Source organism: Pleurodeles waltl, chromosome 12 (assembly GCF_031143425.1).
Source record: "Pleurodeles waltl isolate 20211129_DDA chromosome 12, aPleWal1.hap1.20221129, whole genome shotgun sequence".
Classification (NCBI taxonomy): domain Eukaryota; kingdom Metazoa; phylum Chordata; class Amphibia; order Caudata; family Salamandridae; genus Pleurodeles; species Pleurodeles waltl.
This window is the reverse complement of record NC_090451.1, coordinates 517,532,906-517,558,763: the sequence shown is the minus strand read 5'-3', so window position 1 is coordinate 517,558,763 and position 25,858 is coordinate 517,532,906. Positions and strand designations below refer to the sequence as shown.

The 25,858-nt window shown below is 45.1% G+C and overlaps 1 protein-coding gene across 1 annotated transcript in view; it reads left to right on the top strand.

The window, feature by feature from the left end:
* Positions 1-25,858, top strand: part of SETD6 (SET domain containing 6, protein lysine methyltransferase) — a 147,311-nt gene that overhangs the window by 90,216 nt on the left and 31,237 nt on the right. The window contains exons 5-7 of the mRNA XM_069217398.1: positions 4,187-4,381; positions 4,812-4,929; positions 18,204-18,384. Coding sequence (XP_069073499.1) covers positions 4,187-4,381; positions 4,812-4,929; positions 18,204-18,384 — 494 coding nt within the window. The remainder of the gene's footprint in view (positions 1-4,186; positions 4,382-4,811; positions 4,930-18,203; positions 18,385-25,858) is intronic.

Below are 25,858 nucleotides of genomic sequence, written 5' to 3'. Positions count from 1 at the left end.
AGTTGGTGACCCTCCAGCCTGCTTACCCTGGCCCCATAGTAGCACGGGCAGCTGGGGCAAGGTGTATAAGAAGTACTGACTGACCAAGCCAAGCTCCTATAAGGTCCAAAATGAGTTTAAGGGCCCTCTTTGTCTCTCCAATGAGGACCAGGGAGTAAAGGAAAGGAGGCTCCAAGCAGCTGTCTAGAGAAGAAAGGGCTGCCCAAACACAGGTTAAATGCAGGGTCAATGTCCTCTCCATGCCTGAAGGCAGACTCGCCACGCCGCCAATGCAGGTAGAGTCAAGGCAGCAGAGATCAGCAGCATGCGGGGGACCCGACACCCTCACACCCAAGAACATCAGTCTCCCAATCCAGGGTTAGGTGTGTGAGGGTGGGAGGCAAGGTCTCAGGAAGGTGCACTAAGATTGAACCAGGCCTCCCAGTACTTTGCTGCTGCAGTTGTCGGTTCCGGGCCACTCCTCCCGCAACCCGGGCCTCCCTGCATGCACCGGATGCTCACTCAGGCACCCCTCACCACATCAGAGAGCAAATCGGGCCCCAGGTAAAGGTTTCCAGAGGTTGCCAGGCCCACGAGTCCGCCCTCCCCCCCCCCCAAATACTCCCATGGCTTTGCACCACTTCAGCCAGAGGAGCGGGCTAGGTCGGCGCAGTGACTTCAGGTAAGCGGCCCCAGCTTTTACTGTTGTGAGGCATGCCGCCTCTCTCTGGCACCATGCAGTGTCATTCGAAGGGGCAGGGCAGGCCCGGGCCGGGGTCGCGGGCTGGAGGCCCCAGCGCAGAAGCTATTGTGGTAGAAATAGTCAAGTAAGTAGCAGTGAGAATCATAGGGCCTGTCATCAGGGACACCTCCCATTTAGAGATGTGGGGTCGTGGTCCGCGGGCCTTCGCCATTTTGAGAGGACACATGGGCGGATCGGCCTGGGATGATGCCTGCAGTTTCCAGCCCTTCAGGGATGTGGAGATCGAAGGGGAGCTGTCCCCTTCGTGCAGGTGGATAAAGGAGGCAATAATGAGGTGGTAGGAGACCCAGGGCACCTAAATGAGGGAGGATTAAGGAGGAGGCCTAGGAGATGTCGTTAAGACGCGTCCTCCATCATGGCTACATCAGCCACGCCCCACACCTACTTGTTTGCATTTCCTACACCAGCATTGGTGTGACTGTCAACACAGGGCCCAGCATTGATGATGGAGCCCTGAGGTAGAGCACTTTATTAGAGATCTCTGGAATGTCATTGTACTATTCAATAGAGACCTGCCCATCAGTCCTCTAATGTACATGAAAGTGGGCTGCTGTCCAAGAAGGCATACACTTTTGTTTGTCACTTTGACTTTTTGGAACTGTGTGCTACACACCCTCAGACCCTCTGCCTGACAGGATTGAAAGGTAGGAGTAGCAAAGCCTGTAGGTCCCACCTATCTGATATGAATACTGAGCTGTTGGCTTTTGCCATTGTTTGTCTGTAAAGCTTTGTTTAAAAAGTAGTAAAAGAAAAAACATTTCAAAATACTTAAAGAAAAGCAAACATATCTTATAGTATATGAAAGCTATAAATTGAATCCAGTCTTTAAAATGGCATGATTATTTTTCAAATATTTTTCAATCTGGAAACTCTGAAAATAATTTAAAAAGAATAAGGCAGCATCAGAATGTAAAGGGGGACACTTGCCAAGGTATTCTGCACTAAACCGATAAAGCACATTTATGGACTTCCAGAGCAAGAGTCATGCAAAATGCACCTTCTACCGCAGACATCATCTGAGTGAGTGCAGCATATGACCTGTCCTCCTGCCCTAGAAAAGCCTTTGCGTGCCAAAGCTTGTGCTTTCATGCAGCATGTGAAATGCAGAAAATAGAGCGCAAACAACATTTAATTTCTGCACTTCAGCCCTACCTCAGCAAAAATAACCCTGATGCTCTGATTTTACATACAAGCAGGCAGGGGTGGTGGACTACAAAGCGCAGTGAAAGGCATTTAGGGGGGGGAAGCAGCACATGGAGATAGCTAAAAACATGTATACTCTCATGGAGTGCTGAACAATAAAGGATCATAAAGAGGCTTTGCTATAAGGGAGGAGCAAACACAAGAAGGGGCCAATGTGTTGAAAAAGAAGAGAAAACACTATCTCCAACCCCTATTAATTTACAAAGGGGTGATGGTGAGACGCAAAAGCAAAATTAGGTATTTTAAAAAATAAAGGAATTTCAAAATTATGTCAGCGCAACAAACGTTGGAAACCTGGCCAGATGCTTACTACAACCGAATCGCTATCGGCACGACTTAGTAACGTGTTTGAAAGGCACCTTATCATGGGATGCCATTTGTACTTGACATCTTATTATTTGACTTCCAATACACAGATCTCACACAATGCAGATCTCCAATGACATTCTAATACTTCATTTTGGATCTACAATTGCCTCATAAATTATGAAGTTTATTAAACTATCGAATATCTTTTTGAAATCTTAAGCCTTGATAAAGTCCCATAGTGGACGAAACACGTGTCGGCTGAATACAGATGAACTTTATTATTGGCTGAATACGGATGAACTCTACAGTTACATTGGCATGAAACAGGACTGAAGTAAGGGCCACTGTTTATAGGTTGAACACTTCTGTCATACACCTTTGAGTATTACTGAATAGCATTTGGCGCTAACTGACAGTCACTTGCTCAGACTTACCCACCCATCTTAGTTCAGAGTTGATACAAATACTATGAAGCAATAGCATATGCTACTTGCAGTTTAAATTGGACTTTAGGTGCAAAACCAAACACTAGCACATTCTGCTGTAGGTATGTTACAAGTCGGTAATTATTAATATGTCTGGACTCCAAACTGAAGGCACCTGAGAAGTGCCTCTCAGTGATGCAGATTGACAAGCAAGACGGAAGGGCTGATGATGAGGTGCTGCTTGTTTAATCAGAGTTTGACCCAGACAAGATCCTGGTCAGTAGAGCTTTTCTCCAGTGCTTACTCTCTGACTGCTGTCTTGGAGTCTGAAGGAGGCAAAATGGTGGCCAAAGCAGATGAAATGTGTGAGATAAGACTGTCTGTTTTGCTCACCACATGGAGGTGATGCTTTGGCCTGAGTACCTCTTTCTAAGTGCTAGCCGAAACAGTTGGATCTCATCCACAGAGTCGGAGCCATTCTCCCTTCCACATCTATGCAATTTAACCTAGTCGTTCAAAGTCTAGGTGGCTACTCTGAGGTTGAGGTGTTTCATAAGGGGTGGTAGTCCACTTTAAAAGTATGACTGCCCTTTGAAGGTGTGAGCTTTCCCTGTGGCTTGGACGTGGTGTAGGAAAAAAGCAGATGCCTTGAGTCATATGCTCCCAACACTGTGCACGAACTGTAGTGAGTGCACTGTGGTTTATTTGTTTACATACATGTCTTGATGCACTCTTACCCCTTCTTTCCTAACTCCTATTTATCTAGTCTTAGCAGTATAAAATGTAGGAACACATAGGTACTTTTTCTTGATTCCCATTTTGAAAAGTTTTGTTGTGCCATTTATTTCGTTTTCCATTCTTCCTTTTCCCGGTCCATCCTCAGTCTCCTTTCCTTCTTTACCTTAAAGCTTTCAGCCAGACTTACTTGTGGTTATGTTCTCTGCTTTTCAGGATTGTAATTTAGACACAAGACAGTAGAACTCTGGCAACTTCTCCCAGGAGCCCATGCAGTGGTTCATAATCTTTAGCTGGGTAGATATATTTACCTACAGTACTATTGCTCTGGCACTTGATCTGCTGTCTTACATGTTTGTATGGGGTAGGGAATGCTACATAACTTACCACTTGTGATGGAGATCCGTGCTATACTCCATTCCGTCAGAGCTTATGAAGCAGCCGCTTCAGGTTGTCCTTGTCACAAGTAAATAGCACAACTAGATCTATTCAGAATGCAAAGAAAACCCAAACTAGATGGACTTTTCCCATCTATTATAGGACAGCCTAAAATGTCTAAATTTGGAACTGAACAAATAAAAAGGGTTCTGTCACAAAAGGAATATAAAAACACAGGAAGGTCAAGGGCCATCTTATTAACCAATGAGACATTTTAAAACAGTGACGCCCATGGAAAGAATCCTGTGCAAGAAAGACTGCTGCTGTTTTCTGCTTGGACTCTTTTTGCCCAGATGCAAATTTATACTTCGCTGTTTTTTTCCACTTGCCACAGGCCAGAGGATGAGCGCAAGAGACTACTTGAAGGTACTGGTGTGCCTGAGGTGGTGAAGAAGGATCTAGACAACATGCACTTGGAGTATTCCACCATAGTGCTGCCCTTCATGAGGACCCACCCAGACCTTTTCCAGCCAGAAACTCATACTGCTGAGCTCTATAAGAAGCTGGTGGCTTTTGTCATGGCTTACAGGTGAGCTGCCTAGTAACAGATAAGAAAAGGGACCAGTTGGATACCCAACACACCCATCTCACATTGTTGCACCATCATCACTAACCCTAATATCTGTTGTAAACTAAAACAAAGTGCACATGTAAATACAGACGGTACATTTACATTGCTTACAAGCACATATTTGTTGCTTCTTGGCTAAATATTGTTTTCCTTGTGTTAAAAAAGCCTTCTAGAATTCACTGTATTTTGTAAATCAAAACTAACCTTCAGTTGTACTACCAAAGAAAAAGTCTCTTAGAGGGTATACATAATAAACACTCACCTTGTCTTCTACACTCACTCTTCTGTGTGATCCATTGTGTGTACTCTTCTCCAGTATGTATGTTGCTTGCTTTGGCGAGGCGATGCACTGTGCCTGACATGTTCTTCCTTGGCTCTCCCCCCAAAGCTTTCAAGAGCCCGAAGAGGAACAAGAAATGAAACATCCCATCCCTCCTATGATGGTCCCGGTGGCAGATACCCTAAATCATGTGGCTGACCACAATGCACATTTGGAATTTTCTAAGGTATGTAGTGGGCTGGAGAAATGCCTGGAGGGATTGTAAGGTCATAAACAGTATAGTTATTGGTAAGCTCAGCACCTCATATATTTTCAAAGATAATAGAAAGCATACGATCTTGAGAAGTGGAAGAACTTAATAAAATAGTATGAATATGTTCTAATACTAAGTAGTCCTGGGAATAGAGAATGTCCAGCAGGTGTGCTCAGTGTGCATTTCCCAGTGATACACCTGCATAATTGCAGTTATCTTGAAGGGGACTGGAGACTGGGAACTCTCCATGTGTGTATTACAAAACGTAAAAGTGTGCATATCGGATTGCAAACATAAATTTAGGTGTGTTTTAGGAAATGGGGAAAAGGATGTAATGCTTTCTCTCTGGGAACTGGCTGCCCTGTCCCTACCTACACCACACACCCTACAACCACTCGCCCTCTAAACCCTGCCTTGGCTACAACTAATTTGTTTTAAGGGCAATGTGTTTGTGTCACTCTGAGGTTGACATTTTTTTTCTCACGAGCCAACATTTTGTTTAAGATTATCCTTCGGCAAAATTCTTCCTCAGCAACCTGAATACAATTCACTGCTGCCGGGGACCAGTTACTGAAGGGCAGGAGCCCTTTAAACCACTCTCGCGCTCCCGCCGCCGCGGGAAGCGCGTCACTGCTGCCGGGGACCAGTTACTGAAGGGCAGGAGCCCTTTAAACCACTCTCGCGCTCCCGCCGCCGCGGGAGCGCGTCACTGCTGCCGGGGACCAGTTACTGAAGGGCAGGAGCCCTTTAAACCACTCTCGCGCTCCCGCCGCCACAGGACACGCGCGGGCCAAGGGCGGGCCCGTCCTTCGCCCGTCAGCGACCGGAAGAGGCCGGGCTGGGCCATATTATTTTCATCTTGACTTCCGAGGTCGGTGACCAGCGGACGAACATATTATAACCACCCGGACACCTCCTTAATATAGGTGAGCTGCATTTCTGGCCCCCCTGGTGTCTCAGTTTCTTTTTTTATTTTTTTTATTTTTTTAACAAAGCCCTAAGTAGAGCCAAAACAGGGTGGGAGCAGGAGAGGAAGGGCACCCACGGAAATAAACTGCTAAACTTTGGGACTGGACTTAAGTGCCTTATTAAAGCAAGATGGGCAGACGGAAGGGGGGGATGCCTTTGGTAAAAGCCGACAATAACAAGACTCTAGATGGCTTCCTTCAAAAAGCGGTTGGGGCATTAGAAAAAGAAATTGAACTGGTGGAGCGCCGTTTGACCGCCCCCCCACCATCCGAGGCTCTGTCGGAAACTCCATTACAATCTTTTGACCCACCAGCTCTCCAGCCTGCCCCGCCAACTCCACCTTCAACTACCCAAACTACCCGAACGCCCGTCGTAGAGCCCCTGGTCAAGATCATATATCCTTCAGAAATTACACAGTCTATGCCAGATAGGCCTCCACCCTCACCAGAGCACAGCTCAAAGGGCAAAAGGAAACGAGGGGAGGTAAACCTAAAGAACAAACGGGCCCGTGTTTTGAACTCCCCCAATCATGCCGTGCCTACTCGGACCAAGGACTGTACACCTGCCCAAGCTATTAACAACGGCAGCCTAGACATAGCCTTCATAATAGATTTTATAAAAGATGAGCTCTCCAAAAAACTTTACCCTATAACAACTCGCCTATCAGCTATTGAGGAGAAACTTGACGTTCTTACCAAACTTAATCAGCCAAATACCTCTTCCTCATTAGATTTACAATATTCACAACAATATTTTCCCCCTTGCCCTCCAGTCAACAGTGCCAGTAACCCTCCTCCATCACCAAGTACGGCCCACATCTCTCAACCATTTTGCCCTGATTCTTCGCATCAACCAGTGAAGGCTTCTACTGCTAGACTGGCCAACCCCCCTAAAACATGGCACCCAAAGAGAGATTCCCTCCTCCCAAGGCGGACTGATGAAATTGCTCCTTCTACGAATATGGACACAAAACTGCTCAAGGCCCATACAATCTCTCCAGCAGACCGGATGCATAGGGACCTAGGAACCAATATGAGAACTTTACACCTACCACCGGAAGCTTGTCCTTATGTGCTTGTTATTACGAATGTTCCTAAGCTTAAGCCTAATATTCCCGAATCATTTACAGAATTGAAAAATAAGGTCATCCACTGGCTTCATAGATATGCTAGATTTGCTTTTCACATGATACCCTCAATATTAATGGTGAGGATGGTGGGTTGGGTGGGCCCACTCAAAAACCCCGGTACAGGGGACTGTATTGTTATTAATTTCGATGCGCCTTCCCTTGTCCAACAGCTCTCCTTGAACGTGTGTCATTCTAACCCTCTAGGGGGAGTAACCTCACTTTGCAGGCTCCAGGCCTTTTACCCTCACAAAGCTGTACCAGCCATTAAGGGGGCAACAATGTCACACAGAAGTCTCACTAGGGCACAGATGCAGCCCGATTCTCAACCAAGACCCCGCCCTTTTTCGCTCTCGCTTTCTGAAATTGATTGACTAAAAGACAGCACTAAGTACAGTTCATCTCAGCCTCAGGGTTCAAATAATTGGGATAAAAAGTACTCTATAGTCAGAAATAATAAAACTCATGCAATAGGGCAAGGTAATCCCGAGGTTGAACAATCCTCCACTGCAGACACAAGAGACCCTACACCAATCTCTATATTTGCCCAGCCAGATCCTACTAAGATGGAAACAAGCATCTGGCTTTCCCCCTGTGCCCGGAGTTCTGAAATATGTATTGGGGGTGTTAATAAGGAGCGCAAGGCGATTGAGACTAACCCAGCCATAGATTTAGTAGACCCCAGCAAACTTGGATATCCACCACCATTTCAGACACCCGAACTGCTCACGTCATCCCTCGATCTAGACGGGGCAAGAAATATTTTGGGAAATGCTGTTGCGGGAAATCCAAATATGGCTGGTATAAACACAACTGAAAAGGGTACAAAACCTCCCCATGATATTCCATTTGCAAGAGAGAACCCTGCGGTTGAAGCTCCCCAAGACATAATAGATGGCCTAGACACCATCCTTAGTTGGAATATTGCAGGGTTGGAGAATAAAATGAACAACCCTGAATGGGGCAAATTCATAGACAAACATAAAATATGCCTTTTTCAAGAAACATGGGCACTGGAGCCCAAATACAGAATTGGCTACAAAAGTTACTGGGTCCCAGCAACTAAGATGAATTCAGGGAGACCCTCAGGTGGGCTACTTATATGGCTCAGTTGTTCCTTCAAATGTCGGATTGAAACAATTGACTTGGGCTGCCCTGATTTAATGGGGTTATCAATACCATCCCTTAGCGAGAAACCACTCCTAATAATTAATATTTATAATAGGAGCCTGGGTAGTAAATATGAGTCCGACACATTGACTATTTTGGACAGTTTTCTTTCGTGTAAATCACCTTCCCACTTTATTCTTATTGCTGGAGATTTTAATGTCACTTTTGAACCCTACTCGCTGGCCCAGGAGCTATATAAAGATGAAGACGCCTACTGGGGTATCCCTCAACTGGTATCTAGTAAAAGACCAAAAACAAATAGATTAACACATCAGGTTGTGGATATTACACTGGCACATGGCTTGCGGGCTTGCAATGGGCGTTCCCGCTCGGATCCCAATCTTCACCCTACATTTAGGCGCGGGACACAGAAGAGCCAGATTATATTTTGCTTGATATCCGCCTGTGGGGCTATATGGTTGACATGAACATTGTAGAACATGAGGAAAGTGACCACGAACCCTTGATTTTATTCCTTAGGAACCTATTACCCCTACTTGAAGTCTCTTGTTCCAAGACCCATGAACAACTGCTTGTATTGTCCAACAATAGACGAAATGTTAGATGGGAATCCCTGAGCACCGACATAGCCACCTTGGCATCTGTGTTCAGGCAACTGGCTGAGCATATGGATCATATATCTCAGCCTTCAGAAGATAGTGGTGTGCTTATAGCAGCCCACACGCAATTTTTTAACTCTCTAAAAATTCTCTTTACCAAAGAATCTGCAAAAGAAGTTTAAAAAAAGTGCAACGCAAGGTGGTTCAACGCCGCATGTAGGGAAGCACAACACAAACTCCTGAGAGCTTTAAGAGGAGGCCAATCAGACCATATAAGGGAAGCCAGGAAAGATTATAGACAGGAACAAAGTAGAGCCCGTAGGACATGGGATGAATCTAGATGGGTTTCCCTCCTGGAGTCTGCTAAAACAAACGACACCTCGAAATTTTGGAAAATAGTGGCTGATGCCAGCGAAGAACTTAACTGTTCGCCTGGTGCTTCAATACTCCCTGTAGAGTGGACAGATCACTTTTCCCGATTATATTCTGGGATTACTGGTGTTACTTCTAGGGAACTGACCCATACCATGACTACTGAGAGTCCCAAAATTGAATTTACCCTGGCAGAAACCAAGGCTGCGATCGCGTCACTGAAATGGGGAAAGGCCCCCGGCCTTGATAAAATACCTGGCGATCTATATAAGACAAACCCAGATATATGGGCCCCATATTTGAACCTCATTTCTAATGCGGTAACTGCAGGAGCACCTGTCCCGAGCTCCTGGATGGGAGCAGAGATAATTCCCATCTTTAAGAAAGGTAACCCCTCTAACCCTGTTAACTACCGTCCAATCTCCTTACTTGACAACTTCCAAAAACTTTTTGCTAAGCAAATTTTGTCTCGTTTAGAAGAATGGATTTTGGAAACCAATACCATTTCTGATCTGCAAGCAGGGTTTAGGCCCGCAGTTAGTACCATAGATCAGGTGCTAAGATTTTTAACACTAAAATGTAAGACTGTAGAAGTAGGCGGAGGTAACCTTTTCGTAGTTTTTATTGATCTCAGAGCCGCGTTTGATTTGGTCCCCAGAAATCAGCTATGGCTGACACTAGCTAATATGGGTGTCCCACATGGCCTCCTGAAACTCATTATCCGACTACACGAGAATACTTATGCTCAAATCAGGAGTGGCAAGAATGGTGACCTAACAGAAGCAGTGGCTATTGAGAGGGGAGTCAGGCAGGGGTGTGTTTTGGCCCCCACCCTTTTTCTTCTATACATAAATAATTGTATTAAGTATTTAGCAAACTGCACTAATGATTCTCCAAAGCTGGCCGGGACCAAAGTACCATGCCTACTTTACGCAGATGACACTATCCTTTTGTCCAAATCATCCATGGGAATTCAGAATCTGGTCATCCAGTTCGGTGTTTTCTGCAGAGATCACGGGTTAGACATAAATCTTAAGAAAACTAAACTCATGATATACAGTGCCCCGAATAAGAAGCTTAGAGCAAATATTAGGATGGATTCAATTCATTTGGAGAGGGTAACGGAATATGACTATTTGGGTATCAGACTATCTGATAAGGGCAGCTGGGATCCAGATATAAGGAAAGGGGCATTAACAATTAGCCAAAGATGTGGAGTGATAGGACGTAAGGCTAGTACTGCAATAAGTCCCCCTCTGACCCTCATCTCTGAAATCTACAAAGCTCAAATTCGTGCCGCGGCCCTATATGGAGCGGAACTTTGGGGATTTCACAGACAATTGGACACTCTTCAAATTAAAGAAAATAATTTCCTTAGACACATATCCAGACTGGGGAAGGGCACGCCGATGCTCCCCCTAAGACTGGATTTGGGTCTAAATAGTATTAAGGACACAGCATACCTAAGACCACTTCTGTACTGGGTCAGATTATGGAAAACGGAGGAACTTGAACCCTTCAGATTAGCAGTTAAAGAACTTTTGCCACCTTGCTATGGATGGGAAAAAGTACGGTGGCTTAGGGAAATGAGGGTGGCTTGGGTTAAACTGAACTTAGCCCAGTATTGGGAGAATCCCGAGATGATCCCTGGTAATGCTAAACGCCTGATCAAAGACCGCTATTGGGAAAAGATCCATGAGGAATCTCTCGGCTCAATTGGGTTGGGTCGGTTGACAGCAGAGTTTCTGCTGGTTAAGCATGAACCTCTGCCTGAAAGCTTCCTGGATCTCCCTATCCCAGCCCGTGCTCGTTCCTTATTACTTCAGTTCAGATACGGAACATTGGCAGTCAACAGCTTTACAGCTTGCTGGACAACCAATAGTTCTTTATCTGACAAATGCATAATTTGCCATCTATGCAAGGAAACTTCTGAGCATGTCCTATTCTTCTGTCCTCTGTACAAATGCCCTCGTGGGAAGTGGATTATCCCTCTGTGTAAAACACTGCCATCACAAAACCGAAACAGTGTATATAGAATATGTAAATATGACACTTCCATACTGATAGTGAGTTCTGTTTCCAAATATTTGGCAGCAGCATGGAAAATCCGCAGTAGGATTACTACAGATCTTAACCCATCGGTCGAAGAACGGTCTAGAAGTTAGCAAACTAGTACCCTGTTATATTAATCTGGGATTTTAAATAAAATGATTAGTATGACCTTCGACGATAAAAGACTGTAGCCCCGCGCATGATGGCTAGAGACTTATAGTTCCTTAGCATATATAATTTTATAAATCGCAAGTTGCAATTCACCTGATCAACTTATTTAATAGAACTGAGTAACTTATGGCATTATTTTCCACTGGTTGACCTCTAGCCTCTCCTAATAGGAGCTACTATATGCAGTTTTTATGCCTTATTTTATATATTAAACTGTTTTAGAATGATCTTCATGTTTTTAACAACTGGTTAGCACTATTTTAGCACTTAGCCTTTTGCACAGGGTAAGATCCAGAAATTATTTTAAGAGTTTTGTCTTAATTATTTATGAAACTTTTTATGTAATTTTATGAATTTTTTCTCTCTGTACTAACTGCCAAATGTTTTTTCTACTAAGTGATGGTTTATGGTTTTTATCTTTTTGTATGTATGATCATTTCTAATTTTTCAAATGGTCCAAATTTGGACCGAATAAACTATTGATTGATTGATTGATTGATTGAATACAATTTATAAACCAAGGTGTCACCCTCATTCATCCGGCCAATCTGATTAAAAGTTATGGACATTAGGTGGGAAATGTCTTGGAGATCTGTTCAGAGAAATATTTTTGGTGGCTTATGCTTCTGGTTCACAAGTTTTCGGTGCTACCAAACCCACCTGACTGGAGGAGGAAGGAGATAATTCACTGATGAAACGTGCACTTCAACAACATTTTCAAAAATCCACATGAAGGAAAACTGCTGATAGATTAACCATGTGGGGATGAGGAAGCATGTTAAAATGAGTTCCATCACCTAAGTGCTTGTTGACTATTTGATAGCTATGGTGGTTCAAGATTATAGCCTCAAGGAAAGGAGAAAACAGGGTAACACAACAAATTACCCAAATAAACTTGAACAAAAAATTGTGTAGCTGAATAGTAACTACATGTAGTTCACTGGCTTCATGATTTGTGTCTATCTGGAAATCAGGACCTTCTTTCTGGTGGTGGCTCAAAAAAATAAAATAACCATGATCCCAAGTGACATAATAGTACGCCACAAGCACCTTTATCACGTTCTTTCATAAACACAGTGTAAAACCTTGCTTCATGTGGGACTGTTACTGTAGTCTCAGTACCTCATTAAAACAGAATTTCGTACTTTATAATTGTGTGAATATTGAATGATGTATAGGGTGCCAACTATATGGCTACTGAATAGCAAGAATACCTCATTTTTAATCTACCTGTTCTCATCAGATATTAATATCACATTGTCAAAGTCAGTTTCTTTGGCACCATTAAAGGTATCTTTTGGCCATTGCATATGGTGTTAACAGAAAAGTGACTGCTCCAGACCAAACTGAACAACATTCTGGTTCTAAAAACTAGTGGTAGCACTTATTGATGATCAAGTAATCGTTCACTTGTTCTGCTTTATGTTATTAGCTTTACTGATGGGAAGCGTTAAGAGTGCTCCTATTTTTTTTTTTTACACGGGACTACTGATCATTTGATAAATTATTGTTTAATAAATGACAGCCAAGTGAAGTTTCTGTGTTATTTGTCACATAAGGATAGATTTATCTACAGTTAAGACTTTGAGGACTAGATTAGGGTTAGATATTGTCTTAATGTATAAAACTATAGAACCTTAAGTTGGTGTACTTTCTTTTTCACATCACTGTACTTGTGTCTTGAGCAAAGACCAACAAAGTGAAAGTAAACTTTGTTGCTTTTCAGCGGAGCACCGTCCGTGCATGGTGAAGCGCAGGGTTCGGGGCGGAAGTGCGGGATGGCAGTACTCATTCGTCAATCCTTACAGTTCAGGCTTCTTAAGATGTGGTGCGATCCGGAGGGGCGTTACGTCCTTTCCAAGCTCACACTGGGCTCTTCCACAATTTGTGTTGGTACTATTTATGCTCCCACGGGCTCTAAAAGTTATTTTTTCCTTTCTCTTAATCGACTATTGACAGAGATTGGCGCCTCCCAATACCTGCTGGGCGAGGACTGGAATCTGGTACAGGATGCCATTCTAGATTGATCAAGTGGTCTTGACGCTGGCAATAATGCTGATCGGGCCCTCCTAGGTAACGTTCTGTCGGATCATGGTCTGCTGGACCACTGGCACCTCTCCCATCCATCTGCCCAAGAATACACCTTTGTTTCCACCGCCCATGGGACTCAATCCAGTCTAGAATACTTTCTAGTTACTCACCGGTTATTACAGATGATTTGATCGTCTGAATTCCTACCGGCCGCATTGTCTGACCATTCCCCGGTGTTATTGGCCCTGGAACTGGGGCTGGCCTCTCCTGGTCATAAGCCCTGGCATCTCTATACCTCCAGATATCGAACCCCGAAGGGAAAGGAACAACTCAGATCCCACGTCGCCACCTATCTTCAGAACAATAAAGGCTCAGTCTTCACCCCAGCTGCTTTGGGCAGCGGTGAAGGCAGTGATTTGAGGCCAGCTCATGAGGGACGCGGCCATTTCCAATGCCCAAAGGCGCGATCAACAGAGAAAACTGGAAGATTACATTGCCCAGACCACCCGTGAGTACACACTAAGCAACCCCCCCCATCACCCCCGCACCCGCACACCTGTTGTCGCCTGGAACTAGCCAAAATGGAGCTCAAATCCGTCTACACGTCATGGGCAGAATATGCCTTACAGCGATTGAGAGGTCCCCACTACGAGCATGGGGAGAAGGCGGGACGCCTGTTAGCCGCTCAGCTCCGTCAGAGGGAAGCAGCATTAGCTATACCGGCCTTGCACAGTGCCGATGGCACGCTTATTACACACCCTCAGGCAATCGCAGATGAGTTTGGGCGTTTTTACCAAACCCTATACACTCCAGAAATAACTGAAGACACGTTTGGATGCCTTCCTTGAGAGGGCGAATATATCATGCCTCTCTGACAAGGGCAGAGCGCTCCTGGAGGGTGACATTAGCAAAGAGAAGATACAGCAGGCAATAGCCAACCTCCCATACCATAAGGCGCCTGATGAGGACGGGTATACGACGGAATTCTATAAATGGACGGGGGCAGATACTGTAGATGCCTTGTACGAGGCCTTTCGGGGGGGCTGATCAGACTGGCTCTTTACATCCTCTCTCCAACAAAGCCTCCATCACAGTTCTACCAAAGCCGGGCAAAGATCCTCTTCTGTGCGGTAGTTATCGTCCCATATCCCTCCTTAATAGAGATTTCAAGATCCTGGCAGGGATCTTGGCATCCTGCCTCAAGAAGGTCATTCCCTCCCTGGTTCATCACACCCAAGTTGGTTTTGTACCTGGCCGCTCATCGAGGAACCACCTCCGTACGCTACTCCATGCCACCTGGATGACTCTGGATTCGCGAGAGGAATCCCTTGCCCTCTCACTGGACACCAGAAAAGGTGTTTGATCGGATAGAGTGGTGGTACCTATTGGAAAAGTTAAAACATTTCGGTCTGGGGACTAGCTTCATTAATAGAATGCGTTTGTTGTATGACTCCCCGACAGCCCAGGTCAGCTGTGACAGGTTCCTATCAGACACCTTCTCTGTCAACAGAGGGACTCGTGAGGGCTGCCCTCTATCTCCGCTATTATTTCTACTAGCCGTTGAACCCTTAGCAGCAACAATTCGCGGTTCCAATCTTATTTCCCGAATATCGGTCCCTGGTGGCTGCTCCACCATTTACTTGTATGCTGATGATATTCAACTCACCCTCACCGACCTACCTACGTCACTACCAGCTCTCAGAGTTATCCTATCAGAGTTTGAACTTCTCTTGGGCTGTTGGAATAAGAGTGAGGAGTTACCACTATCCCCAGTAACAGTAAGCACGTCAGTTCAGAGATTCCCAGTCAAATGGAAATAGTCATGTCTTCACTATCTGGGCATTGACATTAACAGAGATCTAGACAAAATGGTGGCTGACAATCTGGATCCACTGCTAGGCAGTATGAAAAGAGATTTTGAGAAATAGACACACCTGGGCCTCTCTATGTGGGGCAGGGTGCAGGCGGTACAAATGGTGACCTTACTGCATTTTTTATACGTCCTAGGCATGCTACCTCTGCAAATACCTTTGTCTCTCCTTCGTGAGATAGATCGTCGTATACGGGCCTTTGTCAGGGGGAACCAAGCGTCCACGGTTACCTAGAGTTGCTTTACTCGCCAGACGTGAGTTTGGGGGGCTGGGTCTTCCCTCAGTGGAACACTACACCCTAGCATTACATCTCTCGCAGATAGTCTTTCTACTCCCGGGAGTGCAGGACCCTCCACTTCGGGTGGAAGTGGAACTTTCGCATTCCACATCTGGACTCCAGGTGCTCTATAATGCAGGAACGACACCCCATTATACCACCAATCCTATGATCAGAACTGCGCGAAATTCATGGCAGCTTAATAAAAGTGGATCCCCAAATACATGACAGGGCACCAATATGGGGCAATAATGGTTTTTTGATTGGGGGAAAGACTATTTTCTAGGAGGAGTGGTGCTCGAAAGGTCTCCTGAGGGTGCATCAGCTTATAAAGGGGGACAGATTGAAGTCATTTGCGGAACTCAGGGAGGTATTCGATCTTCCGGAACATCACTCGTGGTGCTTTATACAACTCAGGCACTGCTTGGAGAGACGCCTGGGGAACTCCCCTTGGCGACTACCCCAATCCCTGATACTTCAATATCTGGAGGCCTGGGGTCGCTTGAGGGGCACTGTATCAGGACTGCAGGAATGAATGAATCAACACCTGTTCTGTCTCCCCCTCCTCATCTCCCTCAAAAGTAAGTGGCAGGCACGTCTGCAGATCGAATAGGAATTGGAGGATTGGGCAGACTTAATCGAGGCCAGAGACCGCGGAGCACGGGAGGCTTGCTTGAAATTGTCTTTTCAAGACATTACATGAGTGGTACTTGACCCCCCCAGAAATTGCGTACTGTTGGGTTTTTGTCTCATGCCTCCTTCTGGAGATGCCCTCACGCCCGCTGTGATTTTCCACATATTCTACATGACTGCCCAGTCATTCAGCCTTTTTGGCGATCAGTGGGAGATACCCTCAGAGATGTGTTACCCTTACCATCTTTCCTCACCCCTACACTCTTACTGCTGCATGATACCAGAGACTTGTACGGTATCTCTCGACCACAACTTCGTTTACTTCATACCGCATTGGCCACAGCGAAGGTATGTATCCTCAGGCACTGGTGCGCTGCAACTGCCCCCTCCCACAGGGAATGGATCTCTGCAATGTATCAGGCTGCCTCCCATGAACAACTCCTATACGACTTACAAGATATAACAGATGTGTTCCTTCAAACGTGGTCACCCCTTCTTTCAGAGCCAGTGAGCTGACTTCCCACCACGGAGGTCACAATGCAAGTGATCAAGCGGGACCACGCTTGTCCAGACACTAATACCACACATCAGCACGCTAATGCTCACTTACGCGCTGTACTGGCTTCAGTTGCGTACATGTTGTGTACATGTACACACTTTTGCCTATTCTCCACTCTGCCCTTTTAAGAGCCCACTGACCACCTACCCCCATTTTTTCCTTCCTTCCTCCACCTCTTCAACCCCTCCGTTATTCTATTCTATTCTCCTCACTTATATTACTCCCGCCAACACTCTTTGAATGTGCCCCTTGTCCTTCCCTCCTCTCATCCGTCCTACTCATTCCGCCCCTCGGTCACTATCACCATCACCACCATTATCATCTCCATCTACACTACTCCTGCCTATACTCTCACTCTCACTTTTATTTTCACTTTTTCCTTTCCTTTTCCTTTCGTTGTCACTGTTTCTTCTCCCTATTATTTCTGTTTCCACTACTTTTATTAATAACCCTGTTATTCCTCCTCCGTTCCTTCCTCTCTATGCTCCCTTTTGAGCTCTTCCTTCCCCTTCCTATGGCATGGGTTTCACCCATCACTACAGACTGCTCTGGTCGCCTTTTTCCACCATTAACTCGTATCTTATGTCTGGAGGGCCTTCAGGGTTGTCGCCTATCTGTAATTAACCATCCCTATGAGACATCCTTGTGCACCCTATCCTACTGTATTTAATTTAGTCGTTGGGTAGTGGAGCTCTGAGGCACTTGGAGGAGAGGTGGCTAGAGATGGTGTGTTTGTACGTTCTTTTAGGACCTCTCTACCTTACTTTGCAATGGGGGGGTTCAGGGGAACGGAGGAGGAGTATTGTATTGTATTGTAGTATGGTATCATTGTTTTGTTGTGTTATTGTATTATTGCCTTATTGCATCACCGTATTATACTACTGTGCTATTGTTCTACAGTGTTATGATTAATCTATTCCTTTTTTTTCAGTTGTAGATTCGCGCCTTAGACAAATATAGAGGGCGCTTAGGTTCTTTTAGATATTACTATATGTCACTGTGTCTTTCTTTCCTAATATGCTTGATATTTTCTGCAATGTTCTGCCGGAATTTACGGTGTAAGATGTACCTGAATCATACAGATCTGTTATATGCTATATGTACAATATTGTTCACTCTGACAAATAAAAAATGACAACACAAAAAAAAAAAAGTCAACTTTTTCAGCTTATATTGTCAAAATAGTGCCATCTAATAGATCGGCCAGATGCTTCTGGACTGTTGTAGATATTTTAACATTACAGTTTAAATTGAAAAAAACAGACACACCTCTGAATATCAAAGTATTCTGTATAATTTCTACCGTCTGTAATGAATATTTGTGCGTAGGCCTCATTTTACCAGTGCGGCTGTTCTTGCTTGGTAACCTACCATTCTCCTGTCAACTAGGTTGTTTCTTGCTTTTTGTCAGAACTTACTATGTGTGGGTGTGTACCATTTGCTTTCGCCCCTCCAGAATTATTTACGTATGGTGGCAACTCGAAAGATCAGCAAAGGCCAAGAAATTTTCAATACCTATGGACAGATGGCGAACTGGCAACTACTACACATGTATGGATTTGCCGAGCCTTATCCTAGCAACACCAATGATGCTGCTGATATCCAAATGGAGACTATGCGTGCCGCAGCAATGCAGGGTCAGTAAACACAACTTTATTTGGTGCGTCAGAATGCACTTCTATCTCAAAAGTGTCAATTTGTGCAATTTAAGGGTTACATGTCGGTCATGTAAGGAAACCTCAGCGAATTATGGCATCTTGTATTCGTCCCTAACTAATGCTTGCCTATGCTGGAGATCAGTCAACGAGTAGTTCTTAAATCAATAGACTCAGTCATTGGGGAACTGGAAGCATCCAGTGATTGCCCCCTACAAAGTAGCAAAAGCTTTTCAGTGTTGGAACACCAAGAATATCCTGATTATTTGCCAGTTTACAGAAACGCCATGACTTTGCCAGTTGTCACTGATGCCTGACACACAGGCTCGTCGCACTTTTTAACAATCTGCATGGCAAAGAGTTGTGGTGGAGTGCAAAACTGTACTTTTAGCTTAGGAGGTATTTCTAGTTCCGGAGCAGAGGGATGTAGTACAGATCCTAAAGGACAATGCGTCATATTGAAATCATACCCTCTCTCAAAATTTGATCTGAAGCTTTGCTCAATGGCTAGTTGCTTTTAAGTTCCACCTGGCAGCATATCTTGTACAAGGAGAAATCATTGACATTGCATATACCCTAAGCAGGCTGAAGGGTTTCACCCAAATGGAAGTTACATCAACCTTTATTAGACACAATCTTTGGACAGTTAAGGCATCTTTTATAAACTGATTAACATTAAGATAAATCTAAACAATCCCAGACTTTGGGACAGAGTTAACCACACCTCATTGCAACAGGAAATACACCATAAATTATTTGGGCATGGCACTTTCTACTCTTCACCCCAATTCCACTAATTGAACAAGTGTTGGACAAGTAACATACCTCTTTAATTGTAATAGTACTAGTCTGGGCTGAAATGCCACGGTAATCATATCAGTCGAGCATCTCCGTAGTGCAATGTCAGGAATTTATTCCATTTGCAAATTTAGTAACAATGCAGAAACATGCCATGTGCACATCCAAAACTCCGTGAACTTGACAGCGTGGCTCCGGAAGTTGAAGAATTTAGATTTTCTTTTTTAGAGATACCTTTATTGAGTTTTGTTGAGAAAAATAGCAGATTCTCTGGTCTAAATAGTCTGAGAGGTCTAGAACATATAGATTGTAAAGTGTAATGGTATCTTCGCTTTTCGGGGACTGAGAGAAAGTCCTGTTCATGATTAATGAGTGCTCATCATTATAGACCTGAGATCCTGTAGGTGTGTCAACATTAATGCATGGAATCACTCGGAGAAGTATTAAACTGATGAGTAATGAAGCAACTAACATAGGGAACTAATAGAGGTCTACGCTGGTCTTCAGAGAGGATCTAGGCCATAAGCAAGCATGTTCCCCCCCCCCAGAACAAATCTCGTTCTAAAGTTCCGTGTTCACTTAACCACAATGGAAACAATGGCCTCGGGCCACAACTTTCATTGCCTCCCAAGTCAGGTCTCTTCTCATAAAGGTGGTATTTTCATTGTATCAAATTATTCCATTAGGTGTGTGGCCAAAGGTTCCCCAAGGAACCTATCCTCGAGTAGCACGGGGAGAAGCACCAGGTTTGGCTCAGTGGATGAGGTTTTTTCCACTCCAGGTCCACTGTTGGGGGTGCTTTAGTCAGAGGTGTCCCTCCATAGGTATTCCATCTGTGAGATGTGGGGACAGAGAGGCTAGTAACATATCACCCTATCCAGTCTCATGTAAAGGTCTTTAAACAGAGTTAAAATCACCTCCAAATAGCCACAGGATAGTTGCTATTTCCTGTAGGTGTGTGAATAATGTATCTAGGAAAGATTGTTGCTAGACATGTAGCACGTAGATATTGCAGAGAACTACGGGAAAGCTGTCTAATCTGCCCTGAAGAAAAAACAAACATGCTTTGTGGGTTTCCAAAGTGTTTTGGGGAACAATAAACTGGACACCAGCCTTTACCCATATTAGGACACCACTGGCAAAAGATGAGTAGTGTGTAGTAAAGAACTGACCTCACCAGTGCCTCTGTAGTTTCATGCCTTCTTCTCCGGTGGTTTGGGATCCCTGTAGAAGTGCTATATGAACTTTGCAACATTGTAACAGCAAGTGGATTCCAGAACACTTAATCAAATGCAACATGCCACAAATATTCCATGTGGTAATCGCATATGTATTACATGCCGTTAAAGTTTGTACCCTCCCTAGTAATACACCCCCAATCCATCCCGACCATCAACCCATTGTCGATTAGTAGCTCTGGTAGAGAAACAAACCAGTATGAACAAAAAACTGAAAAAGAAAACCAACTAAATGGGGCAAACTGCAAATGGTGGACTGCCCAAAGAGAACCAGTCCCATCTTAGACGATCGGTATGCGAGGGAGGGAGAGATAGAGATATACGGGCTTGGTAGCAAGAGATCAGTAAAACTTTGAGATCGGATCAGAGTAGGCGCTGTAGTACATGGGAATTGAGGAGAGTGGAATATCAATTTCCATCCAAGATGTTAGGTGGGGGAGTCACAGTTGAGAATAGGTGGGCCGTCAACACTCCTCAGAAGGGTAACAGAGCAGAGCGACTCCACAAGGCAGATGGGGAAGCCTGGATGCCCTGTGTGGTCACACTAGGCCATTTTCAGGCTTGGGAGTGGCGGGGGTTACACTAGGCCGGAATTCCATTGAGTCTCTGACTGGAGATGGGGTCCTCAAAAGATTTTTGTGATCAGAGGTGAAAGAGGAGGCAGCCGTCATAGTGGTCAAGGGTTTTGGAAGGTGGCTGCCGCTTCGAGCTGCTAGAGGTGCCTGGAGGGCCTGAGTAGGGGAGGGAGGATGGGATAATTGTTTGGTAATTATAATTTTCAGGACCGCTGGTAGACTCCTTCTCCCCCCCCGAATCGAAGCCCTGATGCCATGTATATTGTGGGCGAACACGGGGGAAACACTAAGGCTCAATCCAGACCAATGTCACTGCTGGTTCAGTAAAGAAGTGGGAGTTCTGATTGTAGATAATCTTAGAGTGCAGGAAACAGCACTGAGTATTGGATTATGTGCTCATGTATTTCTCATAACTCCCACTAAAGATGCCTGACCGCATTGTAGTTGTATGATGTAGTCTGAAACAAGCATGATTCGAGGATTATCCCTTGAAAGGGGGCCTCCTGCACCAAAGACTTTGTCTCAGTTGTGCAGAATCCTGACTACGCCTGAGCACAAAGGGAGGGCCCCCAGGGAAGGCTGGAGGGCTGAGACTCTGTGTTCCCTCCCGATGGAAGTGAGGGTGTTTGTCAGTGTGAATTTGCAGAACCAGGATTCGAGAAAATCCACAGCAGTTGAATCTTCTGCGCCCTCAGTCATGCCAACAATGTTGATGGTATTGCGCTGAGAATGCCCTTTAGAGTCCTACGTCCGAGGGCCTTGAATCTTTGTCAGGGAATTTATCTGAAGGCACAGATCCAGGGCAGCGGGTTGAAGGCCGATGATCATTTTCTCCATTTGGAACACTCTGTCAGCTGGTTTGCGATGATTGCCTCATAGAAGGTTGATAATTATAGTAATTGTGCCATTTTTAGATTCCTGGAGCGTTAGTGTGGTTTCAATGGCCACTAAGGTTTGGCTGCATTTGTCAGTCTGCGGGGGGGGGGCCAGTATAGCGTTCACCACAGGATTGGTCTCGGGGTTCCGGGTTTTTCTGTTTGGCTCGACCCTTGTCTGTTGATTATAGGGGAGTGTAGGCCCAGGGAAGATGATCAGGCTGGTGTGGTGAGATGAGCACAACAGGGGGCTCCTATCATGAATACAAGGACATCAGTGCACGTTGAGCAGGATTTGGCAGTACAGCTGGGTGGTGAATTGGCAAAGAAGACATGATGTCTTGAAGTGGCTTTAAACCCTTTTGCCCCACCAAGTGGATGATTATGGAAGGAGGCAGAAGCAGCAATCGAAGCCCAGCTCAACGTCCAGTCAGTTACAAATGGTGGGCCCTACACCCCTCAAGGCCACGTGCTTTAGAAAGAGGTAGTATGGAGAGGGGAGCGCTGGGTCCAGAGGGTCCATTAGTGCCCCTGTGATCAAGAGAGAACTAGGAATATTCAAAGGAGAAAAAGGTCACGCACCCCTCATGCCCGTCAGATTAGGACAGCCCTCTGGGTGCCGTCGTGGTAATCAGGCCAGGGCCACACGTGCAGCCTGCTGCAAGGACCAGCCGGATCCCCTCTCCGGGTAAAGGAGGTTGAATAGGGCCGCAACAGGGGTTGGGATGGGCACTTCTTTCGAAATTTTTTCCTCCAACGGGGCAGGCAGCTCCCCTCAGTCTCTGAAGGGGGCAGGCCGCTGCCACAGCAACCCGAAAACTCCCGGAAGAGAGGGGGAGAGACTAGTATGTGACTTGGCCCCCTCAGCGGCAGCAGGATCAGCCCGTCAAGGCCACGGCTACAAGAGGAAATCTGTTGCAGCACGCAGGGAATCCTCTGGACGGGTGGAGCCCCGGCGTAAGAGAACTAGCCTCCCAAGTGCCCCCTGAAAGCTGCGGCTCGACCAGTCAGTCAGGCCCTGCAGAGTGGAGGTCCCAGGGACCAGATGGAGTGGAGGCTTTTAACCTTTCCTGTCTCTGGGTGGAAGGGTTCACTGCCGGTGAGTAGCCAGGTCAGATCTGCTCCACTGAAGCGAGCTTCAGGGGGGCTCATCCACCCGGGATGTATCTGGATGTATGAGCAGGATGGCAGAGCCATCTCAATGTGCGTCCACCATGTTCCAGGTCAGGCCACAGTCCCCAAGTCTAAGAATTTAGTTTATTATCTTTATCTGCAACATGTATGGAAACTTTGACAGGCCTTCATACCAAAAAACGTGGATGTGTTGTTTAGCCAAGTTGAAGCATTTTGTTCAGTGGTGCTGTTCTAACCACCATCCAGCATATCTACCTGATTCTAAGATCATCCTTTTGTACTGAATGCTTCTGATGGATACTCTCCAAGCTACACCTTTGAGTCCACTTGCTGATATCTCAGCATATATGAGGGAGTCAACGAACTAAATGACTAATTACACTTGTTATTCATACCTTTTTTTGAGGGCGGAGGAGTAAAAAAAACGGTTTATTTGCTGATTTTACCCCTTCACCACCAGGATGAAGAGTGCTTGCTAGCCTTCACCAGGAATATTTATTTAACTGATGTTAGTAGGGCACAAAAACCATCATCCTTACCCGTTTTTACCAAGCATTTAATATCTAGGTAGCTTTGAAGGAAGCAGCAATAGGTCAAACGGAATTAAAACGGTTTTTGCAACAAATAGCTTCACCGTCCCCTTGTTAAGGGACATATTACTGTGCAGTCCACAGCATGTGAAACTGGGATAGTGGAGCCACACTGCTAAACAAGTTACTTGTGTGTTATCATAGTTTTGCAGCTTGAATCTATTCTAGATTCGTGTCACCCTACTGACTCACTGGTGAAAAGTGGTGCCCAAACAAATATAGTTGTTAACTGTAATATAAACATTGGCATAATACAAATGAGTAGCACAGCCTCACAAATCAATGCCAGTGGGGAAATAGAAAATGAATATGTTGGGCACCTGGTGGGACATTGTGGGCTAATGGTTACCTTCCTCGTGAAGGTTTAGTGTCTATGGTCAGTTTATTTTTTATTTTTTTTGTTTTTTTTCCTTAACAGATTTTTCTGGGCCTGGCCTGTGGACAGCGGAATCATGCACAGCATGTCAATTAAGAATATCCTTTAGGTGCAAAACTATATTTTTGTAATTATGTAACATGTTTCAAACAGTCTGTGGTGGACAAGCACTTCTAAGCAGGGTCATTGAACACTCCCACAATAAGAAACTAATGGCTAATAGAACTCCACAATCCTTCTTGCCTCCATTGGGTTGCTTAGCAGTAAACACAACCCTCTTGAATGCCCTTCAGCATTGCAGAACATTGCTAGCCATTGTACAGAATGGTTACGTGCTCAGACTCTGAAGTTTTCCTCCCAGTATTTACCTTTTCAATTGTTGAGGAATGTATGAGCCATAGACATGACTGGGCACATCTAATCCAAAAGTAGCTACAACTTAAAAAATGTCTTGAGGCAGTAGTTGCTTCGCAGCAGTCAATCTCACAGTGCCGGAGTATCCTGGTTGGGGAAGTTCATTCTGTGAGTTTGTGTCATTTCTGCGCAGGAGTCTGCAAAACTCTCTTTAGACCATGTTTAAGATGCCACTGACCCGAGAAGAGACCAAGTGGCGTTACAGCAGACTGCCCCACTTGCATCTGGCTATGAGGGATTTTGGAACAGATGTTGTCTCTGTGTTAGTGTTGCCTAATGGTACCCATGTGAAAATAGCCCCCTTCTCTGCTCCTGCTGCCATGTCACGTAGGTTGCCTCCAAGCAAGTGCCCCTTTTAAATGCTCCTTCTTGGGAATACCCTTGGGCACAAAATCTGCTAACACAACTGATATGCCTAGTCATGGTTTGGGACTGACCATTTTCCCCTAACCAAATCCCCCAGCAATAATGATTCACCTTAAGTCCATATGCCTTTCATCAGTCTTGCTACATACAAAGCTCCAGTACTTTTGTAATGCTGTTGCCTGGGCACAATGCAGCTGCTCCAAGAGCCCCAAAATGTTCCAAGCCTCCCATTGGTGCATAAAGATTACACCAATCATTGAGAGCAAAATTAGCTTCTCATTCGCTGGCACTGCACGTATCAACTATGATCTGCTTTCTGTGCACCAACAGAAGCACAACATGAACCTCAAAAGGTAGAAGTAATATATAAGAGAACCCAGCAGTTCTTCACTGGTACCAATGCATTACAGTATCCTGTACCAAATATAGTATCTCTGCCTATGTGGAGAGCTGCAGTAAATGAACTTTTGGGGTGTCCTTTTGGATGCTGTTTCAACCACTTGCTTTTCATTGATTGATTGTGGCTCTTCAAAATTTTCATGACTCCTCCTTCTCCTCAAATCCTGTTGTATCCACATCAAATGGATCAAAGTAAGATTTCGGCCTGACCTTTCCCATACTCTCTCAGCCTGTGGTGACACCACTGGTTCTAGAGAATTCAGTCTAAAAATCTTTAGCTCTGAAGCAATCTATTATTGGGCTGTCTGATGAGACAGACATTCTCTGAACCTTTGTTGTCAAAACCTATGATGCCAAGTAACAGAACCTCAAAAGATGCCATCAAGGTGAAGCTCCCAGCTCATTCTGCTGTAGTCAGAGCAGTTCTAACTGGGGTAGAAAGTGCTTGAATCTCTATCTACCTCCTTCCTGTAAAAGGTAGCTGTAAGGAAATGCCTCCTTGGCATGGTTACCCCCTGACTTTTTGCCTTTGCTGATGCTATGTTTTGATTTGAAAGTGTGCTGAGGCCTGCCAACCAGGCCCCAGCACCAGTGTTCTTTCCCTAACCTGTACTTATGTTTACACAATTGGCACACCCTGGCATCCAGGTAAGTCCCTTGTAACTGGTACCCCTGGTACCAAGGGCCCTGA